Source organism: Onychomys torridus, chromosome 3 (genome assembly GCF_903995425.1).
Source record: "Onychomys torridus chromosome 3, mOncTor1.1, whole genome shotgun sequence".
Taxonomy (NCBI): Eukaryota; Metazoa; Chordata; class Mammalia; order Rodentia; family Cricetidae; genus Onychomys; species Onychomys torridus.
In genome coordinates, this window is record NC_050445.1 from 103,419,882 (window position 1) to 103,434,916 (window position 15,035).

At 46.2% G+C, this 15,035-nt stretch overlaps 1 protein-coding gene across 1 annotated transcript; it reads left to right on the forward strand.

Annotated features, from left to right (window-relative positions):
• The first annotated feature begins 4,323 nt into the window (after positions 1–4,323).
• Positions 4,324–11,946, forward strand: Vhl (von Hippel-Lindau tumor suppressor). The gene is made up of 3 exons (XM_036182860.1): positions 4,324–5,175; positions 8,964–9,086; positions 11,109–11,946. The coding sequence occupies exons 1-3, from the start codon at positions 4,950–4,952 to the stop codon at positions 11,303–11,305; spliced, it is 546 nt and encodes a 181-aa protein (XP_036038753.1). The 5' UTR covers positions 4,324–4,949; the 3' UTR covers positions 11,306–11,946.
• The last annotated feature ends 3,089 nt before the right edge of the window (positions 11,947–15,035 follow it).

The following is a 15,035-nucleotide window of genomic DNA, read 5'->3' on the forward strand; positions in this document are numbered from 1 at the left end:
TTCTCAAGCAAGTACCGCAGTTGAAAGGGAAGAATGGAAGACTTCCTGTGCTTATTTCCAAAGCTTCCTATAAACTTAGACCAACCTAATGTTTAGGTGAGGCTTTAGTCCCTTTGCGTTTTATCTAAATGCAGAAGCCTTTAGGGCTTTTCCCCACAGAGGACCTCCCTTGAGTGGGGGAGAATTTATCATGCTCTGAACACTGATTTCTCCCTCTTCAGACCCTATTTGACATTCAAAATTCCCCACAGTTCTCCCAGATGAGCACATTCAGTACTGCCTGCTTTTTTGAGCTGCCTGGCTTGCTGCCCTCGAACCAGAGTTCATCCTGGATTAACTGGATCATTTTCAGAGTATATGCAACCTAAAAAGCCCTAGCCCCCTTCCCTGGGCTAACCCAGCTGGATGCTTTGAGGAAGACACGTTATTATGGGTACTGATAAAACAGACTGGACGCGTTCAAGCTGTGTTGTATTCATGTGTTTTCAGAAAACCTGCTTAGACCTTAAACATTTTAAGTAGTACTGGCTGAGTATCCTTGATTAAAGTTCTTAAAATCCAAAGCTTTCTGTATGGTGACAGTACAGGTGAGCCTTTTTACACCTGACTTGCATGGTTGTTACCTGAGCTACTATGGTCAGAGCCTGGGCCCTGACAGCCCTGACAAGCTAGGTATTACCTTGTCCTAATAAGCTAGTTAAGTGATAGTGAAAAGTAGGAAAAGGTTTACTCAGATATCATCAAACTGCAAAGAGGAATTAATGGTCCAATGGCACACCCTGCCCAGTCCCATCTTTGGGATTCTGAAATGAGGTTCAGGTTTAAATAGTCAAGAGGTATACCTTGGCTGGGTGTGGTGGTACACATCTTTAATTCCAGCACTGAGGAGGCAAATGTTGGTGGATCTCTGAGTTCCAGGCTACCTGTTCTAAATAGAGTTCCAGGATAGCCAGGGCTACACAGAAAGAATGTCTCAAAAGAAAAGGGGAAAATGCTGGGCGGTGGTGGCACATGCCTTTAATCCCAGCACTTCGGGAGGCAGAGGCAGGCTGATCTCTGAGTTTGAGGCCAGCCTGGGCTACAGAGTGAGTTCCAGGACAGGCTCCAAAGCTACACAGAGAAACTCTTGTCTCAAAAAACGAAAAAAAAAAAAAAAAGTGTGTGTGTGTGTGTGTGGGAGATATATGTAACAGTTCCAACAGGTTCCTGCTGGTTATTTTCTTGGGCTTTGGTCTCTTGCAAGGTGGTCTGTGCTATTCCTAGCGGGCAAGTTCCCCTGCCGGCTGGCACACCAGGACCCCATTCTTTTCCCTTTCCCAGCATGACACTTCTTGGAGAAACTTGAGTTCTTTGGAGTCCATTGTTCGAAGGGAAGGGCATGGTAAGCTGCAGTCAAAACACCCTGCTAATTGTAAGCATATTTAAACTTAGTATAATTGGGGGGGGGGGAGCTTCCTGATGTAGCAATCCCTGATGCACAAGAAGGCATAATTATGTGGAAACTCAACTAAGTACATGTGACCTTTGCCATGAAGATGGGTTCTCTAGCTTAAGGGTCTGGGATCTGGTGTGGTCTCTGAACAAGACAGCACAGAGATCATCAGGCTATAAAGTACATGTGATATCTCCCCTAAAGATGGGTTCTATTGACTGAGAAACAATCTAAAGTTGAAGGCCTAGGGTGGGAGAATCTGGGTTAAATGTTCTGGGGGATTTGGGTGAGGTACAGCTCTACAGCAGTGGTTCTCAACCTTGCTAATGCTGCAACCTTTAATACAATTCCAAATGTGGTGACCCCCAACCATCACATTATTTTCGTTGCTACTTCATAAATGTAATTTGCTATTGTTAGGAATTGTAATGTAAATATCTATTTTCTGATGGCTTAGGCAACCTCTGTGAAAGAGTCCTTTGACTTCTAGGTTGAGAACCACTGAAAGTCACTAGGTCATTAACAACATCCACTCCCAGCTTTCAGAATGGAAAACAAGTATTTATTTAGGAGACACCCATGCATGATTAACATTCCTGTTTCTCCGATGTTTATCTGTGAGCGTGAGGACCGAGTGTCCTCTACAAAGTGTGTGAGTGTGAGAGAGAAGCAGAGAGAGAAGGTGCATGCCACAGTGTGTATATAAGAGGTCAGAAGACAATCTTCGAGAATCAATTCTCTCATTCCACCAAATGGTTTCAGGGACTGAACACTGGTGCTCAGGTGTTTGTGGTGAGGTAAGTGCTTTCATCTACTAAGCCTTTCTGGCTCTAGCAAAATTTAAAAAGTTTCAGTCTTCAGGGGATCTCTTCATTGCTTTATTAGGGTGTATATGTGGAGGTTGTGCATGTGGGGTACATATATACACGAGCCAGATGTTGTTATCAGATGTCTTCCTTAATTGCTCTCCACCTTTTATTTTGACATTTGTTTTTGTGTGTATTGGTTGTGTGATGCCTCATGGGTGCTGGGAATCAAACCAGAGTCTTCTGCAAGAGCAGCCGGTGCCCTTAACGGAGGAGCCAACTTTCCAGCCCTATTTTTCTTTAAATTATTGTTATGTATACAGTGTTCTGTCTGCACCATGTATCCCTGCAGGCCAGAAGAGGGCACCAGATCTCATTATAGATGGTTGTGAGCCACCATGTGGTTGCTGGGAATTGAACTCAGGACCTTTGGAAGAGCAAACAGTGCTCTTAACCTCTGAGCCATCTCTCCAGCCCCTCCAGCCCTATTTTTATTTTTAAATCATGTATGTTTGCTTGTGCCTGGGCAAGGGGGCTGTGCACATGTCTGTGGAGGCCTGAAGAGGGCATTGAATCCTCTAGACCTGGAGTTGTGAGCCACCTGATGTGGGAGCTGAGACCTGAACTAGTTCCTCAGAACAGTCTGACACACTCCTAACCACTAGCCATTTCTCCAGCCCAAAATAATCCATTGATTTTTGTTTTATGGCTCATCTTGGCACCTTTCTCCTTCTTTGTTATGACCAACATCCCACTGCTCCATGTTATCCTATGTGCTTCCACAGTAGCCTTTCAGCATTCTGAAGGCAGAGACTGGGTTTATAATAACAACATGGTGTTTGTTCAGTAGGTGTGTGCTGGGCCATGAACACTTAATTTGCTCTTATGTTAATACTTAAACAAAATGCTAATGTTGGTCTAGGCATAAAGCTCTGGGTTATTTCTCAGTACTGAAAAGAAAGAACCTATTTCATGCCTTTACTCCCAGCTCAAGGCCAGCTTGGTCTACAAAGCAAGTTGCAGAACAACCAGAGCTGTTACACAGAAAAACTTGACTCAAAAAACCAAGAGAGAGAGAGACAGACAGACAGACAGACAGAATTTGGAGGCTAGAGATCTGACTTGGTGGTTAAGAGCACTGGTTGCTCTTACAGAGGACCCAGGTTCTATACCCAACACCCACAACAGACTTCGTCTTCTGTTGTTCACTGGCACCTGGGCAACTCCATGTGTACACACATGCACATGCTTACCTGCATGCAAGCACACACACTATATTTAAAAAAAAAAAAAAAAAAAAAAAAGCTCATCTTGGGCGGTGGTGGCCCATCCTTTAATCCCAGCACTCGGGAGGCAGAGCCCAGCAGATCTCTGTGAGTTTGAGGCTAGCCTGGGCTACAGAGCACATTCCAGGACGGGCTCCAAAGCTACACAGAGAAACCCTGTCTCGAAAAACCAATAAATAAATAAATAAATAAAATAAAGCTCATCAAAGAATCTGATGTTATATCTGAGAAAAGAGCCAGGTGAGATTCCAACTGTGACACTTGCCATCTGTCAACAGCACTTAGGTAATTCAGGAGAAATGTTGAATTTTGGAAGCCTTTGGATCAGTCAGCCTCTAATATAGACAGTGGATAAAATACAATACCTGCTTTTGTTCTTGACATTTACTTTCACCATAAATGTCTATGGAAAATGGTAATGAACGTTCATTGATGGTAGTTTCATGCTAATTCTTAGAACCAAGCATGGCTGCACATACCTATAATACCATCAGTTGGGAGGCAGACATAGGAGGATTGCCACTAATTTGAGGCTAGCATAGGTTACATGTTGAGCTCCAAGCCAATGGGAGCTATGCAATTAGTCTCTGTCTAAAAAGAAAAAGATAAAATATTTTATACTTACGTATTTATTGTTTTTTTGAGACAGGTTTTCTTTGTGTAGCTTTACGCCTTTCCTGGAACTCTGTAGCCCAGGCTGGCCTCGAACTCACAGAGATCCGCCTGCCTCTGCCTCCCAAGTGCTGGGATTAAGGGCATGCGCCATCACCGCCCGGCCAAGATGAATGAAATATTTTAAAATTCTATTCACGTGCATAAGAACTTTCAAAAGGAAACAAAAACTGGTAATACCATAATCTGAGAAATCTAAATTGATGGGAAACAAAGGGGAGTGCCTGACAATTTAAATTTTGTAGTAAATTTGTCAAAACAGACAAATTTTCCAGTGAGAAAAGCTTTAAATAATAGTAGAGGGGGAACTATGGCAAACTCGTGGAGATCTGAAATTTAAGCAAACTCAAAAAACTATGGCGAGGTCCCACCACTCTGGAGGCAGAGGCAGGGGGATCACTCTAACTTCGAGTCAAAGGCAGGTAAGATTTTTTAGTTTGAGACCAGCCGGGTCTGCATAGTGAGTTCCAGGGCTACAGAGTAAGACCGAAGGAACAAACCCCCAGAAAACCAATTCTCCGAAGCAGAATTTATCCTACGACTCTGGCCTCCTCCGTGCCCCCGCCCCTCCACTGGCCCCGCCCACCCGCCCTGCGGCCCCGCCCCCCAACCCAGAACTCTAGGCCGCCATTTCCGCGTTTCAAGCCGGACGGAGCGCGTCTGGAGCTCACAGGCCTGCCCCGGAGCGCGTAAGCCCACACGCACGCGCCGCCCACGTCCAGTTTGCCAATCCGGAGGCGATCAGTTCCAATAATGCCCAGTGAAGAGGAGGCGGCTGGGGAGCCGGGCCCTGGGGAGATGGAGGCTGGGCGGCCGCGGCCGGTGCTGCGCTCGGTGAACTCGCGCGAGCCCTCTCAGGTCATCTTTTGCAACCGCAGCCCACGCGTCGTGCTGCCCTTGTGGCTCAACTTCGACGGCGAGCCTCAGCCCTACCCGACGCTGCCACCGGGCACCGGCCGCCGCATCCACAGCTACCGAGGTACGAACCGCGCGCTAGGCCGCAGGTGCTGTAACAGGCCTGGCGCGTTCTTTCCAACCCCGAGCACTTTGTTCTTACCCACGAGAAATGCCCGGCGTCCCCAGTTCCCGGGCCGGTTCTGCATCCGAAGCCTTGACTTAGTGGTGACAACCTAGAGGGGCACAGACAAATGCATGAACAGACAAGAGCCAGCCGGTGTCATAATTGCTGCGTTAGGAACCGGGTTCAGAGGGTTGTGAAAGCGTGGGCAGAGTGTGCGGGTGCGTCCAGGTAAGGAACACGCCTCCCAGAAGAAAGGGAGGAGAATAAAAGTCAGCCGAGGGAGTTGACAGTTGAAGTTGGGAGATGCCTATGCGGACTGGAGTCTTGGCCCAAGACTAGTGAACATGGAATACTGGGTTGAATTCCTGATCCTGCTGCCTCTGCCACTGAATGGTGGGATTTCAGGTTTGTACGACAGTGTGAGCTGTATTGACCATCAGTGGAGAAAAGTAATATCAAGGCCCTTCCTAGATGGTTATGAAGAGAAAGCGAAGCTGCTCTCTTGTGTAGAATTCCAAGACTCGGGTGGCTGAAGCAACTTCCCCATGCCCTTTTGTCTGCTTGCTGAATAGGGGGAGAAAAGGTTTAAAAGGTTATGTTAGCCCTAGAGAAATAGGGCTGTTTGATATTGCTATATTTGTACAGTGAAAAACATACCCAAATCTGGGTGTGGTAGCCTAGGACTCAGGAGGCCGAGACAGGAGGATTTCAGTGAGTTTGAGGCCTACGTAGCAAGATTGTATCTGAAACAAACAAAAACCATAGCCTAGTATGGTGTGGAATTTGCAGACCATGCTGGCCTCTCACTTAGAGAGATCCGCCTTCCTCTGCCTTCTGAGTTCTGGGATTCAAGTAAAGACCTTTGTCACCAAGCCCAGGTCATACTGCTCTTGCAGAGCTTGGTTCCAGAATCTCTATCAGGCAATTCAGGAGTTCCTTGTAACTCTAGCTCGCTCCAGGGATCCAATGTTGTGAATGCCTGCACTCACTCAAAAAAAGAAAACATAATTTTGACCAAGCAAACTGTAGCGGTTTGAATAGAATAGCCCCCATAGGCTCATGTATTTGAATGCTTGGGGAGTGGCTCTACTTGAAAGGATTCGTGGGTGTGGCCTTGTTGGAGGAAGTATGTCACTGGGGGTGGGCTTTGAGGTTTCAGAAGCCAAAGCCAGACCCAGAATCTGTGTCTCTGCCCGCTGCCTATGGATCTGGATGTAGAACTCACAGCCGCTACTTCTCCAGCCTCATGTCTGCCTGGATGCCAGCATGCTTCCCAACATGTTGATAATGGACTAAACGTCTGAAACTGTAAGCCAGTCCCAATTAAACGTTTTCTTTTACAAGAGTCACTGGGGTCCTGGTATTTCTTCATAGCGGTAGAACATTGACTGAGACACAACAAAAAACTGGGGCATTCCTCTTGCCTCAGCTGCCTGAGAACTGGGATTATACATGTGAACAGAATCATTTACTTTTCATAACTATCCAGGGAGGCTCTTGAGAGAACATTTAATGAGCTCATGCAGATAGGCATGGTATTACAAATTTGTAACTTGGAGAACAAGGTGGAGGCAGGATGATCAGGAGTTCAAGCCAGCCTGGACAACATAATACCCTGATTTAACAAAAACAATAAGATGAAATAACTAATGCTTCACAAATTATTTTTTTGGTATGTAGAGGAGAAAAGAAATTTCTTAGATGTTTGGAGATGTAGCACTTTTTTTTTTTCAGTGCTAATGATGGAACCCAGGGCTTTTCACATGCTAGGCAAGCTTTCTGTCAAGTTCTGTCTGGTCTGTCTTTTTTTTCTTTCTTTTTTTTTTTTGTTTGTTTGTTTGGTTTTTGTTTTGTTTTTTCGAGACAGTTTCTCTGTAGCTTTGGAGCCTGTCCTGGACTAGCTCTGTAGATCAGGCTGGCCTCGAACTCACAGAGATCCACCTGCCTCTGCCTTCCGAGTGCTGGGATTACAGGTGTGCACCACCACTGCCCAGCTGTCTTTTTTTCCCCCTATGTGTATGGGTGTTTCCCTTGAGGGTGTGTCTGTACCATGTGTATGATGTGCCTACAGAGGCCAGACAAGGGGCTCTGATCCCCATAAACTGGAGGTACAAAGGATAGACACTGTGTGGGTGCTGGGAACCAAATTGGGGTCCTCTGCAAGAACAACAAGTGCCCTTAACTGCTGAGCCACCACCTCTCCAGCCCCTGCTTTCATTTATTCATCGGTTTGAAAAGAGCTTCAGCATGTAGCAGTCTGTCTTTTACACCAAACTTCTGATGTTTGATAAGGAAGAACACAACAGGACTCAAAACGTCTATAGTCTCCTATTTCACATAAAAACGGGTTAATTCTCTATTCTCCAAGATTTATCTATGCCTGGTTTTTACTTTTTTTAAATTTTGGTTTGGTGACTGCTAGGAATTGAACCTAGGACCGTACATGCTAGGCAAGTACTCTACCATTGTGCAGTATTTCCAATCCTGTGCCTCATTTTATTTGTTTGTTTGTTTGTTTATTTTTGGTTTTTCGAGACAGGATTTCTCTGTGTAGCTTTGTGCCTTTCCTGGAACTCACTTGATAGCCCAGGTTGGCCTCGAACTCACAGAGATCCACCTGACTCTACCTCCCGAGTGCTGGGATTAAAGGCGTGCGCCACCACTGCCTGGCACCTCATTTTGTATGAAAAGAATTAAGGCAGGCATGATGATGCGTGCCTATAATGTCAGTGTTAGTGAGGCTGCAGCAGTAGGTTTGGGACCAGCCTGAGCTACATAGTGAGACCATGTCTCAAGAAACTTTTTATTGGTTTTGAACTGGGTTTCTAGTTAGTACTAAGGCACTTACTGTCAGGCGGGAGGCCTGGGGTTCAGTCCCCAGCAAAAAAAAAAAAAAGTCTTCAAGGAGGTTTGTGTCCCATGAAAGATTGCTGTATTCTGAGGGAGTACAAACCCTCTCTGAGGTTTGCCTCCTTTCCTTTGCTGATGCTGTGTCCTCTTTCTAAAAATGAAGGTATAATCTATACTTGAAGGTGCAGAGCTGCTTGGCTTTGAGAGTTTTTGGCAGTTACAGCAACACCTAAGTGAACTCAGAACTTTTCCGTCACTGCATGAGGATCCTTCTTGCGCCTTCTCACTGAACCCCTTCCCTCCCAGAGTCAAGCTCTTGTCCACTTTTCACACTATACATCAGTTTGCCTGTTCTTACCCATGAGTCTTTTTATAGCCTTTTGGTTTTTGTTTTTTCGAGACAGGGTTTCCCTGTGCAGCTCTGGCTGTCCTGAAAGTTTTGGTGCCTTTCCTAGATTTCACTCTATAGACCTGGCTGACCTTGAACTCACAGAGATCTGCCTGGTTCTGCCTCCTGGGTGCTGAGATTAAAGGCGTGTGCCACCCCACCCCTTCTATGGCTTCCTAATATCATTCTGCTTTTACAGCTCCTTGGCTGGAGACCCGGTGACGCTTTCTTGATCTAAATGTCCTCCTTTCCTGCGATGGTTGCAGAGCCCAGGCATGCTTTTTCTGCTTTCTGTCTTTCGCCTCCAGCATGCCATCTCCCTTCAGCCCTGCTTTCTCATGAGTGGGAATCGCTGGTGAGGAGTGCTGTTGCACGCTTCTCTTGTAGCAGGGCTTGGATAGGACATTAAGCAGAGCGACAGGCAATTGTTTGGTGTGGCTTGGGGTAATAGACAGGTGCCTTACTCACACCAGTGTGGCTTCTTAACATCCTCTGCTTGTGTTGACAGGTCACCTTTGGCTCTTCAGGGATGCGGGGACCCATGATGGACTTCTGGTTAACCAAACGGAATTATTTGTGCCGTCCCTCAATGTGGATGGACAGCCTATTTTTGCCAACATCACACTTCCAGGTTGCTATTCAATCTTACATTTTTTTTTTTTCTTTTGAAATAGAATCTAGCTCTCTAATCCAGGTTTCTCTGGGACTTTGTAGCTCACACTGACTTTGAATTTAGAGAAATCTTCTTGCCTCGGTTTCTTAAGTACTAGGATTTGCAGGCCTGAGTCACCATTTGGGCTCAGTCCTTAAAACAGATATTGGTGAACATCGTAATGAGTAGAAGATAGATCACTGGAGGGTGCTAGAGGTAGGCTGGGAATCTGGTCTTTTTTTTTTTTTTTAAAGGGGGCGGGTGTTGGTTTTTCAAGACAGTTTCTGTGTAACAGCCCTGGCTGTCCTTGAACTTGCTTTGTAGACCAGGTTGGCTTCGAACTCACAGAGATTCACCTGCCTTTGCCTCCCTACTGTTGGAATTAAAGGCGTATCTAGCCTTTTAGTGTTGTCCTCTACCATAAATGAAATGGAAGTATTTTATTTCTCTGTCCTATATTGAACAAAGACAGTGAGTCTCAGAAGCACCCTGGGCTCCTAAGAAGTTGGCTGAACCAAAGTATCTCTTTGTATGGTTGTGATACCCGTTGGTTCCTTGGTCTAGTAACAGGCTTGTGCCCTGGAACCCAGAACAAAGGGAGAGTAAGATAGAGCCCTGTGATCCCAGCTACTCAGGCAAGAGGATCACAAGTTCAAGACTAGCCTACAGAGCAAATTTAAGGCCAGTCTGAGCAACTTTGTGAGACCCTGTCTCGCTCCATTGTGAATGTACTTGCTTGTGCAGGTCTATCAGACATGGGTGCGGAGGGCAGAGGGCAGCCTCAGATGTTATTTACCTAATTGTCTACCTTAATTTTTGAAACGGGCTTTCAGTGGCCTGGGACTCACTGGCTAGGCTAGAGTGGCTGGCCAGTGAGCCCCTGGGATCCCCCTTCCTGCTGCCCCAGCACTGGGATTATAAGCATATGGCACCATTCCTGGCTTTTAACGTGGGTTTAAGGAATCCGACTCAGGCCCTCGAGCTTGCACAGAGAGCACTTTGCCAGCTGAGCTATCTCCTCTTCTGCCCCTGTTGCCCCTCTGAGGCAGTGTCTCCCTGTAGCCACAGCCGTCCTGGTACTTACAGAGATCTGCCTGTGTCTGCCTCCTGAGTGCTGGGATTGCATGTGTCTGCTTGGTCTGTTTGGTTCATTGAGAAAGGTTTTGCTCTGTAGCACCGGCAGACCTGGAACTCTGTGTAGACCAAACTTCCACCATTTTTCCTGTCTCTGTTTCCTGAGTGCTGGGATTATAGACTTGTACCATCATGTCTGGCTTATTATGTTACTTTAAGTTTTGTTTATTTATCTATTTATTTATTTTGAGACAAGGTCTTTATTGCCCTGGCTCGCCTGGAACTTACTTATGTTTAGAAGGCTAGCCTTGAATTTAGAGAGATTTTTGCCCCAACTTCCTGAGTGCTGTGGTTACTTACATGTATGAGCCACTCTGAGTTCAAATAGCAGTGGTTGCCCTGTATCCAGGCAGACACTGTTGGTTATCTATTGCCGTGTGACATTCCCTCCCAAACTAACAAGACCATTATATCTGTTAAATCCTCCAGTCTGGCTGAGCTTGGCTAGTTGGTGGTTTTGCTTACTGTTAGGACCTGATGCAGCTGTCTCCTGTTGGTCCTTGCCTAAAGCTGGATCTCTTGAGTGACATCTTAAGGCCCTGTCCCTCTTGGTGTGGTCTCTCCAGCAGGATAGCCCAGAGCTCCTAAGAATGGACAGACAGACATTGCTGGACCTGCTTAAGGCTTAGGCCCTGAGTTACCAGGGTCGCTTCACATTTGGTTAGTTGAAAAAAAGCTCAGGCCCAGGCCGCTTTCCTGGGCCCGTTGTGAGTGCCGTGAGACCTGCTGCAGTGACACTGCCCCCCGCGCTCCACTTTGTATTTTCCCTGAAGTGAGAGTCACAAGTTCATGTCATTGGTGGTTGGTGGTGTCTGGCTCAACACGTGTCTGAGTCTGCCTCAAAGGACTTGGTTTCCTACCTTGCAGTGTATACCCTGAAAGAGCGGTGCCTTCAGGTTGTGCGGAGCCTGGTCAAGCCCGAGAACTACAGGAGGCTGGACATCGTCAGGTCGCTCTATGAAGATTTGGAAGACCACCCAAATGTGCAGAAGGACATACAGCGGCTGACCCAAGAGCACTTTGAAAATCAGCCCCTGGGAGAGGAACCTGAAGGAGTCCATTGAGATTAGTGTTCCTGAACTCCAGCTTTGATGGTTCTGAGTCTTAATCCACACATAGGACAGGTCACTTTCTTTCCATGTTAAAATATTTCATTCTCGGAGTAAAATACACTCCATTGTGTAAAAGAAAGTTAATGTCACTGGGCTCTGTGGTGCTTAAGGATAAGCTTCACAAAATGCCACTGAATCTGCCCTTTCGAGAAGCACTCATCAGAAGGTGTTTTTTGTTTGGCTTCCTGGTAAGTCAGGAAGTTCTGTGTAAGGATATTTGTGTAAGTTCTTCAGCTGGGGTTGCAGTATGTCCTTTAATGTGGAAATGCATCAGCATGTGAACAGAGGGCACCTGCCTCCTGCTTTTGGAAGGCTGAGAAGGCCCCAAGGCAGGGATGGACATCCTTTGAGGCCCAGTGCCTAGTATGACAGGAGTCTTCTGTCTGTAATGTTGGCTGGACAAACCATCAGGTGCTTGGTGGGAGAGTTTGGAGGGTCTATCTCTCTGAGAAAAGCCTTAAGTGTACAAGTAAAGGAACAGCTTAGCATCTTGTGTTTAGAAAGAACTTTTTTCTGATTTCTCATGTCTCAGCACTTTGTTTCTACCTTTTTTTGTTGTTGTTGTTGTTGTTGTTTTTTGTTTTTTGAGACAGGGTTTCTCTGTGTAGTATTGGTGCCTGTCCTGGAGCTCGCTCTGTAGACCAGGCTGGCCTTGAACTCACAGAGATCCACCTGGCTCTGCCTCCTGAGTGCTGGGATTAAAGACGTGCTCCACTGCCGCTGCCTGGCTATTTCTACCTTTTTTGTTGCTGTTGTTTATTTTATGTTTTTGAGACAGTGTGTCGTGTAGCCCAGAGGTGATGCTATCCTTGAACTTCTGATCCTCCTGTGTCCCCTGACCCAGTATTGGGAGCACATGTGTGCACCATGGCCTGCTCTATCCTTTTCTTGTTTTGAGACAGGGTCTCAAACTGTGGCCCTGCCTCCTGATCCACCCTGGCAGCTCTCGGTTTTCACCAGGTGGACTGTCCACAGTCACTGTCACGAGTGTTTTTGTAACTTGCCATCCACACAGACACAGAGAAGAGCAGCCTTGTGTTTAATTCTGGTTTTAAAGCGCCGTCTGGAGTAACCCGCTGCCAGGAGTGGGAGTTTACCTTGCTCTGGCATTCGAGCAAGGAGGGAGGCTGTCTCTGAAGCTGTACTCAGGCACACCTTCCCAACAGTGGCTCACAAAGCAGCACAAAGTCCACAGTAGTTTTATGGACAGTCACACCATTTCTTAGATACTCAAATACTCATTTACTTCTGTCAGACATTTCTGTGAGACTGCTTTTTGTTCCTTTCTCACTCCTCTAGTAGACAGAAATTAGAGAAAGCACACACCAGAAGAGACAGTCCAGCTGAGGGGAAGAAGAAAGACCATGTGTCCTCAGCTTCGTGTAACCCCTGTAACGGGCGCTCTCTTTGGAGGGTATATTTTGATTGGCTGAAGCCGTTTGTTGTAGCTGAGGTCATAGGGTATGTACTGTTTTGTATCCTGATTTTTCATTTAACTTCATTTTTTTTCTTCCCTTTTTCTTTGTTTTTTTGTTTTGTTTTTGAGACAGGGTTTCTCTGTGTGGTCCTGGCTGTCCTGGAACTTGATTTACCAGGCTTGCCTCGAATTCAGAGATCGCCTGCCTCTACCACCGAGTGCTGGGATTAAAGGCGTGCACTAGCATGCTTGGCCTTCATTTAATGTCCTAATTTCACTTCTCCCCATGTTACTACAAGCACTATGTAAACACCAGGGTGCTATGCTCTTCCTTTGAGGATGACCGTTGGAGTGTTTGCCAGCATCCTGGTCTCCTTGAGTGTAGTCTGATGCTCTAAGGTCAGCAAGTGACTGAAGGTTTCCCGGATTCCCTCCAGCCTTTCTGTGTCACGCCTTAACCTACGACATTCCATTCCGGGAGCGAAGTGGCCACATGCCGGTGTAGAGGGTGCCTGTGTTTGGGAAGTCAGCAGGCGCCGAAGTATTGCAACATTGGTTTTATGTTTTTAAACCTCTTTGTCTCAAAAGGATCTTTGTTTGTCTTATTAAACTGGAAGTTTGAATATTGTTCTCTGTGCTGTTCAAAAAGTGGAGACCAGAGACTTGAGTCACGTGCTCTTCCTTTGGCGTCCTGTAAATGTGTTCTTCAGACTTTGATATTTTCTACCTTGAGTAGAAAAGGCTGACCTTTAGTACAATAAATGGTGCTAAGTGAAGGAAGCAGGTGTGTTGTGTTACTTTTAACAGGGCTCTTCCCATGTGGGAACTGAGATGTTTGCTGAATGGTGGGAGGGGGGCAAGAAGCAAGGCCTCAGGTTTTGTTTTTTCTTTTTAATTTACCTTTGTTTCTGATAGCTTCATTTTCCTTATAAAATGAAGTATCTCTATAAAGCATTTCAACACTGAAGAAGATGGTGGTGAGATGTTCAGGTAGGTGTGGTGGCCCACTCTTGAGATTCTAGAACTCTGGAAGTGGAGGCTTTTGGATTAGGAGCTGGAGGTCTTTTTCTGTTCCACAGTGAGAGTTCCAGGCTAAGCTGAGCTTTTAAAGACCTTCTCTAGAAGGATCCACTAGGTTGGAGATGGCTCAGCAGTTAAGAGCACTTGCTGTTCTTTCGGGAGACCCGAGTTTGGTTCTCAGCACCTAGGTCAGGTGGCTCACAGCTGTCTGTAACTTAAGTTCCAGGGAGGCTGATGTCCCTTGTCACCTGCAGTTTCATGCACATAACCACATGCAGACACACACAGCTCTTTAAAATAACTCATATTGAAAACATTGTCATTTTGTTTTGTTTTGTTTTTCAAGACAGGGTTTCTCTGTAGCTTTGGAGCCCTTCCTGGAATTCACTCTGTAGCCCAGGCTGGCCTGGAACTCATAGAGATCCACCTGCCTCTGCCTCCTGAGTGCTGGGATTTAAGGCGTGTGCCACCACCACCTGGCTGAGAACAGATTTTTTTTTTTTCTGTGTTCCAACAAGACTTTATTTACAAAACAGAAGGCCCCAGTTTTGGCTTAATGGTTTAAACCTTGAACCATGGTCTTTGCCCAGGTTTAAATGCTCCTGTCCTCTGAAACATATTCAGCTTTAACAAGCTGCTATAGATTGGGCAGCTAAACCAATAATTATTCAGACTGGTGACAGTTCTGAAGACTCAGCTGTCTGCAGATCTGAAATGTGAGACCTGATGGGCACAGGGACCTCCTGCTGCTTCCCCACAGGGGAGGACAGAGTTTTGACCTATGAAACAACCAAAAAAGTGATTAACATTTTCACGGGTTGTCAACACTGATAACCTGGCAGAGGGCACGGAGATGTGCACTTGCCTATCGTGTCAGAGGCCTGGGTTTGATCCCCAGCACCACACACACACAGACAGACACATACACACAGAGACACACACACTTTTTTTCAGCACCTCAGTCCAGTATTACCTTTGAGCTCCTGGCTTCAGCCACACACTTGATAATTCTGGCTGGTTTTTTATTTGCTTTTGTTTTTTTTGTTTTTGTTTTTGTACTTTTTGGTTTTTCGAGACAGGGTTTCTCTGTGTAGCTTTGCGCCTTCCCTGGATCTCGCTTGGTAGACCAGGCTGGCCTCGAACTCACAAAGATCCACCTGGCTCTGCCTCCCGAGTGCTGGGATTAAAGGTATGCGCCACCACTGCCCAGCTTTCTTTCTTTTTCTTTTTTTTTTTTTTAAAGAT